This window comes from Choloepus didactylus, chromosome 7 (assembly GCF_015220235.1).
Source record: "Choloepus didactylus isolate mChoDid1 chromosome 7, mChoDid1.pri, whole genome shotgun sequence".
NCBI lineage: Eukaryota > Metazoa > Chordata > Mammalia > Pilosa > Megalonychidae > Choloepus > Choloepus didactylus.
This window is the reverse complement of record NC_051313.1, coordinates 18705521-18719754: the sequence shown is the minus strand read 5'-3', so window position 1 is coordinate 18719754 and position 14234 is coordinate 18705521. Positions and strand designations below refer to the sequence as shown.

The 14234-nt window shown below is 35.9% G+C and overlaps 1 protein-coding gene across 2 annotated transcripts in view; it reads left to right on the top strand.

Annotated features, from left to right (window-relative positions):
* The window catches only part of LAMA2 (laminin subunit alpha 2), a 535576-nt gene that overhangs the window by 369740 nt on the left and 151602 nt on the right, over positions 1–14234 (top strand). For both annotated transcript variants that reach the window (XM_037842983.1, XM_037842982.1), the window contains exons 30-32: positions 3264–3388; positions 9487–9573; positions 11931–12124. In XM_037842983.1, coding sequence (XP_037698911.1) covers positions 3264–3388; positions 9487–9573; positions 11931–12124 — 406 coding nt within the window. The remainder of the gene's footprint in view (positions 1–3263; positions 3389–9486; positions 9574–11930; positions 12125–14234) is intronic.

The following is a 14234-nucleotide window of genomic DNA, read 5'->3' as shown; positions in this document are numbered from 1 at the left end:
ATAGATAATTATTTTATCTTAGAACTATTCTCTCTTACAATGCTACTGTTAAATATGGAATGGCTATTTAATTGCTGATATACAGCAGTTCCTTTGGATAGTTGAATAAGGAAGAATTGTGGTACTTAGCATAACAGCAAAATACAACAAATCATCCTGCACTGCTAAGCACTTTTCTGTAGTTTTGGGGCGTTAAACTTGGCCTTTTTCATTTTAAGATGCCTGACCAATTTCACCCACACTGCCTAGAACGTGCATTCATTGATTCAGTCTTTCAAAATAGTCATTGAATTCCCACGATGTATAAGTGTTGAGCTTTTAAGGAGCATTTAACCCAGTCTTAGGGCTTCAAGGAATGTTACCAAAAGAGAGTAGCATTTAAAATGTGAACTGAAATGCGTAGGTGTTAGCCAAGTAGAAGGAGGAAAAATCATTCCAGACCAAGGAATTTGCATATGAAAAATCCCAGAAGTGAGAAAGACTATTGCCTATTTGGGGAATTTCAGATGGTCCAATATGGGTGTGCAAAGGTTTTATATGTTCTGTAGAATGATCACTCTAATTGCAATGTGGAGAAATCACTGCAAGAGAAAATTTGGAAGCAAAAACTTTACGTAAGAAACTGTTCTAATCATCCAGATAAAAGATGATGGTGGCCAGATAGAAACAGAAGAAGAAATGGGAGAAGCACAGAAAAGTAATCGAATCATAGAATGGGTGAAGAAATGGATGTCTGGGATGCAAGGCAATAGGAAGCTGACTTGGGCAATTGGGTAGATGATAGTAACACCAAATAAAATAGAAAACATAAGAGTATTAGCAGGTTTGAAGGGAGATGAGCTTAATTTTTGACATTTCAAATTCAAGGTTCTTCTGTGTTAAGCAATAAGATATATCCAAGAAGCAATTAGACATATAAGTCTGAAGCTCATTAGATGTACCTTGGCTAAATATATAAAATTTAGAGTTTTGGGCACATAGGTGACAACTGAAGTCAAAGTAATGGATGAAATCACCAAACTAGAATGTTCAGAACAAAAAGTGACAAGAGCCAAGGTTAGAATCAAGGGCACCAATATTTACTGAACAGAAAGGGAAAGAAGAATTCATGAACGAGATTAAGAAATAGTAGCTATAGAGGTAGGAGGAAAATCAGCAGACAGTGCTATCAAAGAAACCATGAAAAGAGAAAGTTTTAAAGAAATTATAGCTAGAAATGTCAGTTGCTAGAGAAAATTCGTATATTGTGAGGACTGATTATTGCCAGTAAATTTTGATTTAGCAACAGAGATCATATCTGTGAGCCTGGAATTATTTTCAGTGGTGGAATCAGAGGTTTTATTGAAGAAAGAATGGGAAATAAAGAATTGGAGACCATGAATGTGAAGTTTTTAAATTGTCAAGAAACTTGAGACCCCTGAGATTTTCTTAAGGTAGGAAAGGTTTAAGTAAATTCAAATGTTGATGCCAGCAAAGAAGGAAAGATTAAAATGCAGGAGAAAAGGGGGAAGCAGGAGAGCAGTGAACAAGAGGACAGGAGGAGAGTCTCTTTAGAAAGGGGAAAAAACACCACTTTGCAGGGACATAAGTAAATGTTAAAGGAATGGGAAAGAATGCAGGCAGGAGAGTAAATGGCTTGTCAGGAAATGAGGGTGCTCCCAAATGAGGGCTTTCTTTTCTCAGGAGGTAGGGGGTTACCATCTGCTGAGAGCAAGGCAGAGCATTAGAAGGTTTGAGATTTGTACCTCTGTCCTATCTGAAAACTGGATCCATTTTGCACTAAGTTATAAAATGCATCTGTAGATGCACAATATATTTTTCAAATATAGCACCAAAAATGTAAAAACAAAAACAAAAACAAAAATCTAATCGTCTAAAATTCATTGTGGCAACATCATGATTTCACCCTAGCAAATGTCATCAAATCTCAAAAAGAGTCAAGAGAATGTCTTAAAAAAAAAAAAAAAAAAAAAAAGAAAAGAAAAAAGAGCCACAGCATGGATATGGCAGAAGGATTTCACTTATAGCTCATCATGAAAAACAATACATTCCATACCCAACATTGGCCATAAGAAATTGCATGAAACATGAATATGTACTTCTTGACTGACTGAATGAAGCAAAGAGCCTGTGCATGGTACGTCTTCCAAGTTCAATAGGGAGCCTGCAGATAGATGCCCTGCTGCTCCAGCCCCACTGACCCCGAGATCAGTTCACTAACATCTACATCTACTTGGTTACTGGCTTTTTGGTTTTTCAACTTTCTTTGGAAGTTGCTTAGAAAAAGTAAATCACTCTTCTGACCTTTCCAAATCCTTTCTTATAAAATCAAGCTTAAGTCTAAATCCAGATTCCTTCTATTTCCTCCTCTTTCTCAACTCTCAAAGCCAAGGATCACATCTTCACCAAAGAAGCCTTGTTCTTATTTGTCAACTTCTTTTTCCCAACATGGAGATAAAGTCCTAGAGTATTGGATGCTATTTTACCTTTTTCCCCCTCCTAATTCTTCCCAGTGCCTGTTTCAATGACTTGCATGTAGCACTTCATAATTCCTTACCACACAATAATTGCCATGTGCCAAATATTATTCTACTTTATGAGAATTTTAATTTCAAAACTATGTGCACACTGTCCTGAAACTGTTCTCATTTCCTTATGTAAATGTCTCAAAGGCTTATTGCTCAAATGTCTCCTATTATCCAACTAGGAAAAATAAATATATTGTCCTGATACTGCTAATGTCAGACTGTCCTCTCCAGTTAGTTGAATAACATTCTCATTGTGTAACTAGGCTGAGCTTTTTTGGCTGTTGTGCATAAAACAGTTATACTTTCCACCATGGTTTGACTTCAAAAAATCTACTGATGTGCTGAGATCCCACTATTTCTAGCACTTTTTCTAGTACCCGGTAGAGCTAAGACTTGGGATGAAAAGAAACATAACCAATCATGAATTAAACATTCTTGAAATCGATTCCCCAACCTAGAATAAGAGAAAAATTTACACAGAGATTGCTGTAGAGAAAAGAGAAAACTCTTACTGTCAGTGTAGCTGCAATGACACAGTACTAGTTTCTCAAATGAAAAATCTTAAAAAATATTTATATCAGGAACTGAGGCCTCTGTCAATAATAAAGTATGTGTTTCTGTGTGTGTGTTCACCCACATGCACACACACACTCATATTGGGGAGCTGTATGGTAAATCACACTCTACTTTCATTGGGGGAGAAAAAACAACCTTTTTCTCCATTTTCCTTTACAGAATTGTCAACATCACACTGCTGGTGACTTCTGTGAACGATGTGCTGTCGGATACTATGGAATTGTCAAGGGAAAGCCAAATGACTGTCAGCAATGTGCTTGCCCTCTGATTCCTTCCAGGAACAAGTAAGATTGAGAAATATAACCATATTTCCCAATCAGTAGCACCATCTGTCTACTCGTGGGTGGTCTCTGATTTGGCTAATTTTTTTTCCATATAGACAAAGTTTCAAGTTAGATAGAAATTTTTTAATAGCATAAAAAGATGGCAAAAGTGAACATATAAAATACTCTATGGTAAAACCCTGTCCTTAATCAGTAGCACTTTTTAATTAAAATGTACATATCATATTAATAGAAAATATATTTATAAGGTAAATAAATGTTCAAATGTGCCTAATTTCATAGATTTTCGTATAAGTCTAGTATTTGCACATAGTTTTGCCATAAATTCAGATATGAAGGACTGTTTGTGTGTATATTATTATCACTTTTGTGACTGTTTCTCTTTATTATGAGTGTTTAATGCAACATTTGTAAAGAATAATCAAGAAAATAATTGAAAAATAGTGGAATTAAAGCAATGCGGTTTGTTATACTCCCAAATAAGGTAGGATCTCACAGAATCACGGCCCCCTTTCTGTTAAGATCACCTGAGTTTGGTACCATGGAAACAGCCATAAGGTGAAACAAAAGCTGGAATAGTTTATTTCAGTACTTTCTGAACATTCTGCATTGGTTTATATATGATGAAACCTCCTGGGTGTTTTCATTTACCTTTTCACTAAGTTGTCCACACTTCCTTTTTAGGGATTTATAAATTTTAATCTCTAGATGGTAGGACAGTTTTTCCCTAAGAATTTACTTTTGAAAACAGTGTGTGACTGTTTGCTCAGTTTCTGAATCCTAAACACCTCACTGCCAGTATCAAAGAATCACAAAGCTATTCAGATGAAGTGATCTTTCCACCTGTGCCTACTCCATTTTCTTCATCTTCAGCTTTGCATACATTGTGGAAACATTTTAGACTAAATTATCTCCCTTTCCTCTTTAACTCCTCTTTCTGTTAGAAATATTAAAGAGTCAAATGTAAATTTTTGGATAATTTGGATGTTGCTGAGGGAAATACGCATGGTCCCAGTATTCTTTCAAGTATCGAGTGGCAGGTGTATGGACAATAATATTTTTTTGATCTTCCTTTCTCCAATCTCCATCTGATATCCAGGCTTAAATAAGAGATATCTGTTTTATTATTCATTAAAATTTGAACCATTTGGATTCCAAAAAGTTAACATTTAATTAATAATTCCCTGTTGGGTACAAGGCACTATTCTAAAAGCAGCAGTAGTCATAAAAGAGAACATAACATTTCTTGGAGAAGCTCACTATAAAACATGTGTCTTAAGAAGATCAATTTAAAATGTAGAGAATTCAAAGGTACAAAATAAAACATTTAATTTGGGAAGATTCAAGCCATATTAAAAGTGCTGGTATTTATAAAAGATTATAAACAATGAGTTGAAAGACTTTTGCTGTTGGAGATAGTAGGAAATTACATAAGCAGAGGTTTAAAAAATGGAAAGCACAAGGCATGTTTAGGAACAAGTAAGTAATAAAGATTGGAGAATAGAGTTCAAATAGAATTTAATAATAACATGAAAATAAATGGCGATATGGAGACTATTGTAGAAATCCTTGAGTAGCAGCCTAAGAAATTACTGTTTAATTCTCTATGTATTGGGGAAACACTGAAAGTTTTTATTTTAAAAAAGGAAGGGTTAATGTGATCAAGCCACATTTTAGGAAGACTGTTATCTTAGATGTGAGTACAGTGAATTGAAACAGAGAAGAAAAGCAAAGAGTCCAATTGGAAGGTTACTGCAGTAGCCTAGGCAAGACATAATTAGAACCTAAAGGTAGGTAACAGTAACAAGAATGGAGACAAGGAGATGCATGCAAGAAAATTGTTGGATACAGCTCTGTGAAGTGACAACTAGTTAGATGCGTGGGGTGAGGGTCAGACAGGAGTTGAATACTAAGGCTTAAGCCAGGTTGACCCTAAACATGGTGGTGCCATGAAATGAAATAGAGAAACCAGGAGACAGAGACTGCAGAAGAAAGACAATTTATGTTGCAAATAGATTAAAATTGATGGGAAGGGTCTATCCATATGGAAATATGCTAATAGCTACAAGAAATGGAAATGTGAAAATTGGAGGAACAGATGAAGAGATATCCTAATAAATGAAGGAAAGTCAGAAATGATTTCCCAGAGGAATGCCACCCAAGGAGGGCACACGGAAAGAAGGTAAGACAAGGCTAACAAATTTGGGAAGTCAGGGGAGAAAGAAGGGCCAAGATAGGAGCAGCTGGGGAAGCAGGAGAACTGAGGCCACACCAAGTCACGGATAGCACAGGAGGAAGTGTGGCAGTGAGCAAGCATGGAGCACTGCAGAAGGGTCAAGGGAGAAGGAGTGACAGTGATGGCAGATAAATAGAAGGGTGAATTGGTGAATTTTGACAATAGTGGGAGCAGACAGTAGGTTACAAGGGTATGAGTTGATGGTTTTAGGAAATTTCCAGAATAAAAAGAATAGCCTTGATTGGTTAGCGATAATTAAAGCATGTATTCTCATTTTTACTTTATGTGATTTTTGTAATCTAAGTATATTTTTATGCAAAGAATGCTGTAAAAACCAAAATATACAAGACTCAAATCAAAGGGGCAAGTTCAGAGACTCTGGATCTTTATTGGCCGCAAACTGTTGTAAGAAATATATATATATATTATATATATATATATATTTTACATCATGACCTAGTACACAAAACTTGTGGGTATCTCTCTAGCTATCTTACCCATATATCTATCTACCTATCCATCCATATATACACTATATATAATACAATATGATAGAGAATTGGAACAAATTTTTCAGGGAATAAACTTTTGCATCATGCATGTTTACTGCTACTCATTTAATTTTTTCTCATGTTTATGTATTTAAATTTCACTCACAAACCATTAAATTGATTTCAAGAACCTCTAATATCACCACCTAAAGCCTGGAACATATTGGGCTAATTAACAAAGCAAGGGAACATATATGGTAAAAAGGAAAGGACTAAGGTGAGAAGCAAAGAAATTAGCCAGAACAAAGAAGAGAGACACTCCTTCCTGAGATATAAAAAGAAGTTCTGAGGCATAGTTGGAGGAGGCTGACATATGTCACTTGAGTGACTGCGATCTGTGCAGTCAATGAAGTGAGGGGTAAGAAGTGGTGAGTGATCCCCAGCTCGCTTCCACGGCCCTACTGCAAGTCTTCCTTGTCTCTTACCAAAGGAAATACGGTCAACTTCTTTAGACTGTGACAGTGAAATATTGCTCACAAACCACAGGGTTTGCCACTGCCTGCCAATGAAAAGCCAGACTTTTTAGCAGAGTGTTAGAGAGCCCCAGCAATCTAATGCCTACCTGCCTTTCTAGGTGCATTGCCCTCCACGACCTTCTACAGTGAGTTTGAAGCCACTTGCTCTTCTCCAGAAGTGCTCAGGTGTCTTTGCTCATGAAATTCCTTAATACAATCTCTGTGAAATCCAATCCATTTTTAAAGGTTCAGCTCTGCCACAAAATCTTCCTAAAGCATAGCATATCTCTTGCACATTAATGCAATACTAACACATTTTACCTCTTATTATTACCCCAAGCAAATGCTATTTCAAAAATTGAACATTTTATCAAGCTGCTACTGGATCCCAACACTGTGAATGAAAGCTAAAAGATAGCTATCCCATCCTGCATTTGTAGATTTCTGTCTCTCACACAAAATTGTAAATTCTTTGAAAATTAGTATTCTGCCTTATTCATTCCTTTATCCAATACATATTTAATGAGAGCTCAACCCTATGCGAGGCATGGTTCTTCATTCTGGGAATATGCAAGTGAACAAAACCATCCAAGTTTCCTGCCCTCCCAGAGTTTATATTTTTAATAAGGGAGTAAGATGGTAAGCAAGTAGATATATACTATAATGTCAGGGAGTGACAAGTGCTGTCAGGAAAAACAGAGGAGGCTAAGTGAATTTGGAGCGACTGGGGTGCCATTTTAGTTGGGACAGCCAAGGAAGAGCTCCACAAACAGGCAGAGCCTTGAATGAAGTCATGGAGTGAGCTGTGTGAATTTCTGCAGGAAGAACACTCCAGCCAATGGGAACACCAAGTGCATTGGCCCTAAGACAGGCCCAGGCTTGGCCAACAGCAAAAGATCAGGTGGCTGGAGAAGAGGGTTTGCATGGGTGAGGGTGGCAGACGATGAGGTCAAGGAGGCTCCAATGGATAAGTAAGTCCTGGAGACTGGATACAATAGGAAGTCATTGGAAAGCCAGAAGCCAGATAGCAGCGATGGGATCTGACTTAACATCTGTAAAGGCTCACTCTGCTGTTGTACTGAAAGTAAACTGAAGTACAAAGGGAAAGCAGGGTCACTACTTGCAGGCAAGAGATGATGGTGACTTGGTTCAGTGTAATGCAGTGATGTTAGTGAACGTGGATGGAATATATGCAGAGGGTAAGGAAAAGAGGAGACAAATTTGACTCCGTGGTTTTTGGCAGCACTAACGGAAGGACAGATCTGTCATTGACTGAGATGGGGGAACTACAGAAAATCCAGGGCTGTTTTTTTTAGGGGAGGGGGGCTGGATATTTGGAGCTCAGTTTTTGATCTAAGTTTGAAATGTTTATTATTTATTGGAGTAGAGATGTTGAGTATTCAAGTAGATGTAAGAGCCTGGAACTCAGAGCAAGAGAAAGACTGGAGATGTAAATGAATGAGTTATCAAGGTAGCTATAATATTTAAATCCTACAAGACTGAAGGATATTATTTAGGGGAGAGAGAGGAGGAAGGACGGGGGGGAGAGGGGAGGGGAGGGGGGAAGGGGAAGAGAAGGGAAGAGAGGGGAGAGAGGGGAGAGGAGAGATACAGAATGGTGCCTCTGTGTCTGTGCACATGCGCTAAGCATCAAGCTTTAAATTTGAGAGTTACAAACTTGGCAGAATTTGTCAGTTATATGTTTTGAGGTCTATTTTTGCAAGGCAAAAAAGAAATTTGTTGGATAGTGAGTTTATGCATACTAGATTAATTTGTTCACATATTGTGCAAACATTAGAGTTTATTTCTCATTCATGCATTATTGACTTAACACATTAGAAGCGAGTTAAAATAGTATCCTAATGCAACCTGACCAATAGGAGTTCTGGTTCTCACCTGTCCACCTTCCTGCTTTTTCAGCATCAGTTGATTTAGCAGGATCATTTGGTAGAATAATGGTGTTTGCACATTGCACCATTTTGCTACAAATATGGAAGTGAAGCACTACTTACATTTAAGAGAAATTTGTAACAATCCAAAACTACATGTTAGTATAGTTTAGTCTTCAAGTCTTCTCAAGTCTATATTTTGTAGAGTGAAATAAACAGAAATCCTTGAGCAAGGTAAACTTGTGGCCTGCTAGTGTAGTAGAGAAAGCACAGGGCAAGTTATGTGGGACCTAATTATTTAAAAAGACCATAAAATAGTCAACAATTCTTATCCATTTTCATGTAAAAAGCTTTCTCTTCTTTCCTCAAACCAAATTATATTGCTTTGTGTTAAAAGTAGAATGTAGTCTGAAATCTGGATGTTAACTAGGAAAAGTACTCTTTTAATTTAAATGAAACATTTATTCACACTTCATGTGTTGAAATGCCAGTGGCAATTTGGGCTGAATTTTTAGAAAAAAAAAATTATATAGCTTTATGCTACTTCTATTACCTGAAAGATACTCAGTAATACTTACTATCATCAAGTAATACTTACTAACATCAGACATGGGTGTAGGAATTCCAGTTATGTCTTTTTTTTTCCCCAATAAGTGAAAAATTGACCCATCTTCTAGATGTTATAGTATCTCCATGGTCACCATATCCCTATGGAAATTCCAAAATTATAAGATGTTTAGTGTGATGCATTGTTAATTCCTCAAAAATATTTATATATATACTATTATTGGGAGCATTCAATTATGCTATCATACCCTTGAATAAGAACTTCATCAGTAGTTATGTATATAGCGTTTATGGTCACCCAAAAAGATGTCACAGTCATTTGATAGTGGCTAGGAGTAGCTAATTCCATAAATTAATAGATTAAAATATTCTTTTGCAATCTTTTTTTTTTCTAATCCAGCTTCAGCCCCTCTTGTGTGATGGAAGGACTCAATGATTACCGCTGCACAGCTTGTCCACGCGGGTACGAAGGCCGGTACTGCGAAAGGTGCGAATGGCAATGATACAGTAAAGGGTTGTTCGTTATTTTCATAACTCTCTGGTGTTTAAATTATGTGCTTGCAAAACTATTTTTATATCTTTAGACTTTCTCCCCCCAAAAGCTGTTCTTTAGTTCCATCTTATATTTAGACTTTCTCAAAGAATCCAAATCATTTCACAAATTATCTAATACATGGTTCATAAGAACACATAAATGAAATGGATTTCAAAAGCTTATTAGTAGTTACCAATAATAAAAAGCAGGCTATATAATACTCATTTTAATTGATTGAAAAATATTGTCCAGCAATAACTGCATGCAAGTCACTGCTCGAGCACTAAAGCCACTAGCAAGTGTATAGATAATTTAAAATGTAAACATTTTCAAGCATTTTTAATTAGTACAACCCAAAGTATTTGTTTTTCAGTTCTCCTCTTCAACAGGCAAATGATATTATTTGAATACTTCCTTTTATTATATATCTTACCAGAAAAGACTGGAAGGGTACACTGAAATGACAATTATTATCTAAAGGTAGGGTGATTGCAGAAAATGCATCTTTTTAAATATCCATTAATATGTAATCAAAAGAGTTGACAGTCCATGTAGCGTAGAGATGAGCAGAGTCATTCGTTATCTAATATAAATGACTTGAATTGTTTTTACAGTTTTCGAATGTTGTCACAACTTTCCATTCATCATATCTAACGTATAAAAGATCAAGTTATATTTCCTTGAAAAATTGTTTTTATTTAGCTAATTTAAACCACAGGTCTTGGTTAAATTCTTATTGTAATCATCCAAATAAATTTGTTCCAGTTTTGAGAGCTTCTTAAATCATTTAAATCACCTCCTGACCTGCCCAAACTTATCAGCTCAGGCCTGTAACTGCTTAAATTTCTTGAGTGTCTCTATAATGAGGAAACCCCTCCTTGTACCTTTTCTTAGTTGCTCTTGTAATAAACTCTTTGAACATTTAATCAATCTAGACCTCCTTTGAAGAGAATTACTTCACCTGCAAATGTTAAGAAGCAGTTTAAGTGGACACATTTAACTGATACCTTTATTGAGCATTTGCAGTCTTACACTGGACAAAAATAACAATTAAAAACTTAAATATATTTAAGCTTAAATGTTAGGAATAATTTTCTTTTAGCTTTGCCTTTTCTAATCAGCACGGAATGAATTATTTTCACAATAAGCCATGAAAGTTGCCAAATCCTAAACCACTAAAGATGGTACAGGATTATCTGGCCAATGTTTATAAATTTTGACTCCAACCCCGGCAACTTCCCCCCACAGTCACTTCCTGAACAAAAATTTTGACTGTTGGTTTTATTTAGGCTATCCAATCTGGGTGCTCTTAAGAGGGACAGGAAGTGCTTTTAATAATTAAACCAGGACAGCAGGTAAACTCGGACTGTCCTGGACAAAACCGAGCTTATGACCATGCTAGCTAATATCCTGTGAGTTACCAAACAAGCTTCCAGTGCTGTAACCCAATGGTGGCGTATACTTAGGTAAATGGAAGGGTGGATAAGTCAGAGTAGATTACATTTTTGGTTAGTCCAATGGAATTTTCTCTAATTGATATAATATTTTTAGTTCCATAACATTGGACCATCTCCCACAGACACACAAAAAATCCATCTTGAGGAAGAAGTGGTAGAAAGGAAAGACCCATAAAATTAAGTAGAAAATCTGAGTATCTTATCACTTCACTTGCCTCTTTTTCATCACTAATAAAATTAATGTGTTGTATTATTTGGTCATTTTTGATCTCCAAAAGGTATGAGTCTAAGAAAGCCCAGGGGCTAAAACATAATTATATTCATCTCTAATTTTTTCCAAAAAGAGAGGACTTAGAAGTTTTTGACCCAGAGTAGTGGAGGTCAAATTGATTTTATGTGGCACACCAGCTAAGAACAGATTTTACAGGTAAACATGTACAATCGATTTGATGATAAGAAACACTTACTTTGAACACCGATTAAGTAAAATGTGATACTGCAAAAAAGAATCCCATTCTTCTCATTAGTGGATCAGTACTACAAAATAATTTGCACTCAGTAATTTTTATATTTTGAATTCCATCAATAAAAATGTATGGGAATTTGTTTTCTCTCTTGTTGTATAAGCACCTACATAATTTCCTCGATTTTGCCTCTTGGTCTGCAAAGCCCAAAATATTTACTCTCTGGCTCTTTACAGAAAAAGTTTGCTGACTCCTGGTCTATCAATTCTTGATATCAGTTTTGTTTTCATCCAAAGCAAACACTCACACACACACACACACACACACACACACATCTATAGACATGACATGTTATTAACCCTGTTGCTTTGTTACTGTTCAAATCCAGGTGTGCCCCTGGCTACGCTGGCAGCCCTGGTAGCCCCGGAGGCTCCTGCCAAGAATGTGAGTGTGACCCGCATGGCTCGCTACCTGTCCCCTGTGATCCTGTCACAGGGGCCTGCACGTGCCGGCCCGGAGCCACAGGGCGGAAGTGTGACGGCTGCGAGCACTGGCATGTGCGGGACGGCATGGAGTGTGTGTGTACGTATGCTAATTCAGCTTTAGTTCTGGGGCCTCAGCTCTGTGTCTGTCTTGTTTTCAAGGAAGAACACTGACTTTTTTTTTTTTCTTTGCAATAGCTAGTGCTGCTCTTCATGCTTTCTGACACTCTCTATCCACCTTCTGCTGTTCACCTGCTGTTCTTGTCTCCATCCTGCTGAGCCAAAAACAGCCGAGAAAATCCCCAGCAGGCTTCAGTCAGTTCACTGAAGACCTACAACAAATTTCCTGGGGACCTATTCTATTCTATTCTATTCTATTCTATTCTATTCTATTCTATTTGATTTATTTATTTATTTATTTATTTATTTATTTATTTATTTATTTTTGGCCCACCTTGCAGTTTTACCTAAATTCGGCATTGCCTTTGTGATGGATTAAAGATCTGGGTGTATTAAATATTTTAGAATCCTCCTAAATTTATAATAAGCTGGACAAACACTTTATGCCTTGAATTACAACTGATTTTTCTCACCCCAGCTCTTACAGAAATCGGTGGGCATACTGCTTCTTTACTTTCTCTTGAACTACCAAACCTGGAAGCAGTGAGAATGAACTCAAGTATTTTTACTTACATGTAGAATAAATGGAGAGCAATTTGCTCAGTGCTGCCAGATTGAAAGTACTTCAAATGTCCATAGTGAAATATAATTCTTGGATAGTCCTTAAATCCTAATCTAAAGTAGGTTGGTTATAAATTTAGGGAGAAAATATAAGCTATATTATTCTTTTCCTTAAGGGAATTTATATTAGCAGCCTTAATTCTTTTTAACAAATAGAAATGTAGCATATTTTAATACCTTTTATTTCAACATTTCCCTGATTTAATGTTTGCCATATTTATGGTTTTAACATCTAATGTGTGTATAATAGCATTTTAATTAGAGGAATTTTTTTCCTCTGTTTTTCTAAAAGTTATCTCAAAAGCTAAGACTGGCTAAAGAAATATGCCAAAAGTTTAACACTGGCTGTGTTTGGGAAAGTAGGGTTTAATTTTTTTTTTTTTCAATCATCTTTAATGATAATGCATTTCATTCATATAAATGTCAAGGTTAATGGAAAAGGAGAGATTAAGAGTAGTATAAAATATACATTCACATTTTCATATTCTGTTATTTGTGTATGCATGTTCACTCTTTCCCCCCCAAATATAATGGCATATTTTAATGATCACTAAAGAGGTGCACTTTGCTACAGTAACCCAACTAGTTTTAATGTTATTTTCACATTAAATTATTAACATGTATATACCTAACTGGATAATATATAGATACTCCTAATGTAAGCCCAAGCTAAACTATCCTTGATTTTTAAATCATCAATTTTATTAATTATCTAGAAGTGAACATAAAAGAAAAAGATCATGTTTAATATGAAGCATAAAAATTAAAGAGCAACACATCAAAATATGGGAAAGATAAAATGATGGGATTATTTTCTGAACATTTCTCTTAAAGGGAATTGTCATTCTGCCTATTATCTTTAACTTTTCTTAAAAGCATCACTGATGACTGTAAATTCTTTTCCTATTGATGGCTGATCTTTATATTCATTTTAAATACATTTAGTATAATAAAACTTGGCTATTTGTCTGTCACATTTGTGAGTTTCTAATCTCCAAAGTGTCCCATGTGATATTAACAAAAGTGCAAATTCTCCAGTTATGGTGCTACACCAGGCTTATTTATAAGGCACACTGCATTAAATTCTTGTCCAGTAGGGAAATGTGTTTCCAACTGCCAGGCCTGTAATTCAGTTCATTGACTATTTCCTGGAAATTTACTTGTTCTTCTAGAGGACTAGATAATAGTGGTTTTTCATTTACAAACAGTATTAAACTACAAGGTTGCTTCTGATGCCTAGATGATTTTTCTAAAGCTCTCATAATTATTTTATAATGATGCTGTATAGGTTTTCCTCTCGCAGCTCTTAAGCTTTAGTGATTGCTGCTTACTTCTAGGAATGTTTTCCTTTACCTTTCATTAGGTTAAATATAAGAATTGTTACACAGAGTATCTTCATATTGTCTTATTTTCTTATCTTTTAATATTTCTCCTGTTGTGGAAAAACATGCCATGGGTCTATTAAGTTG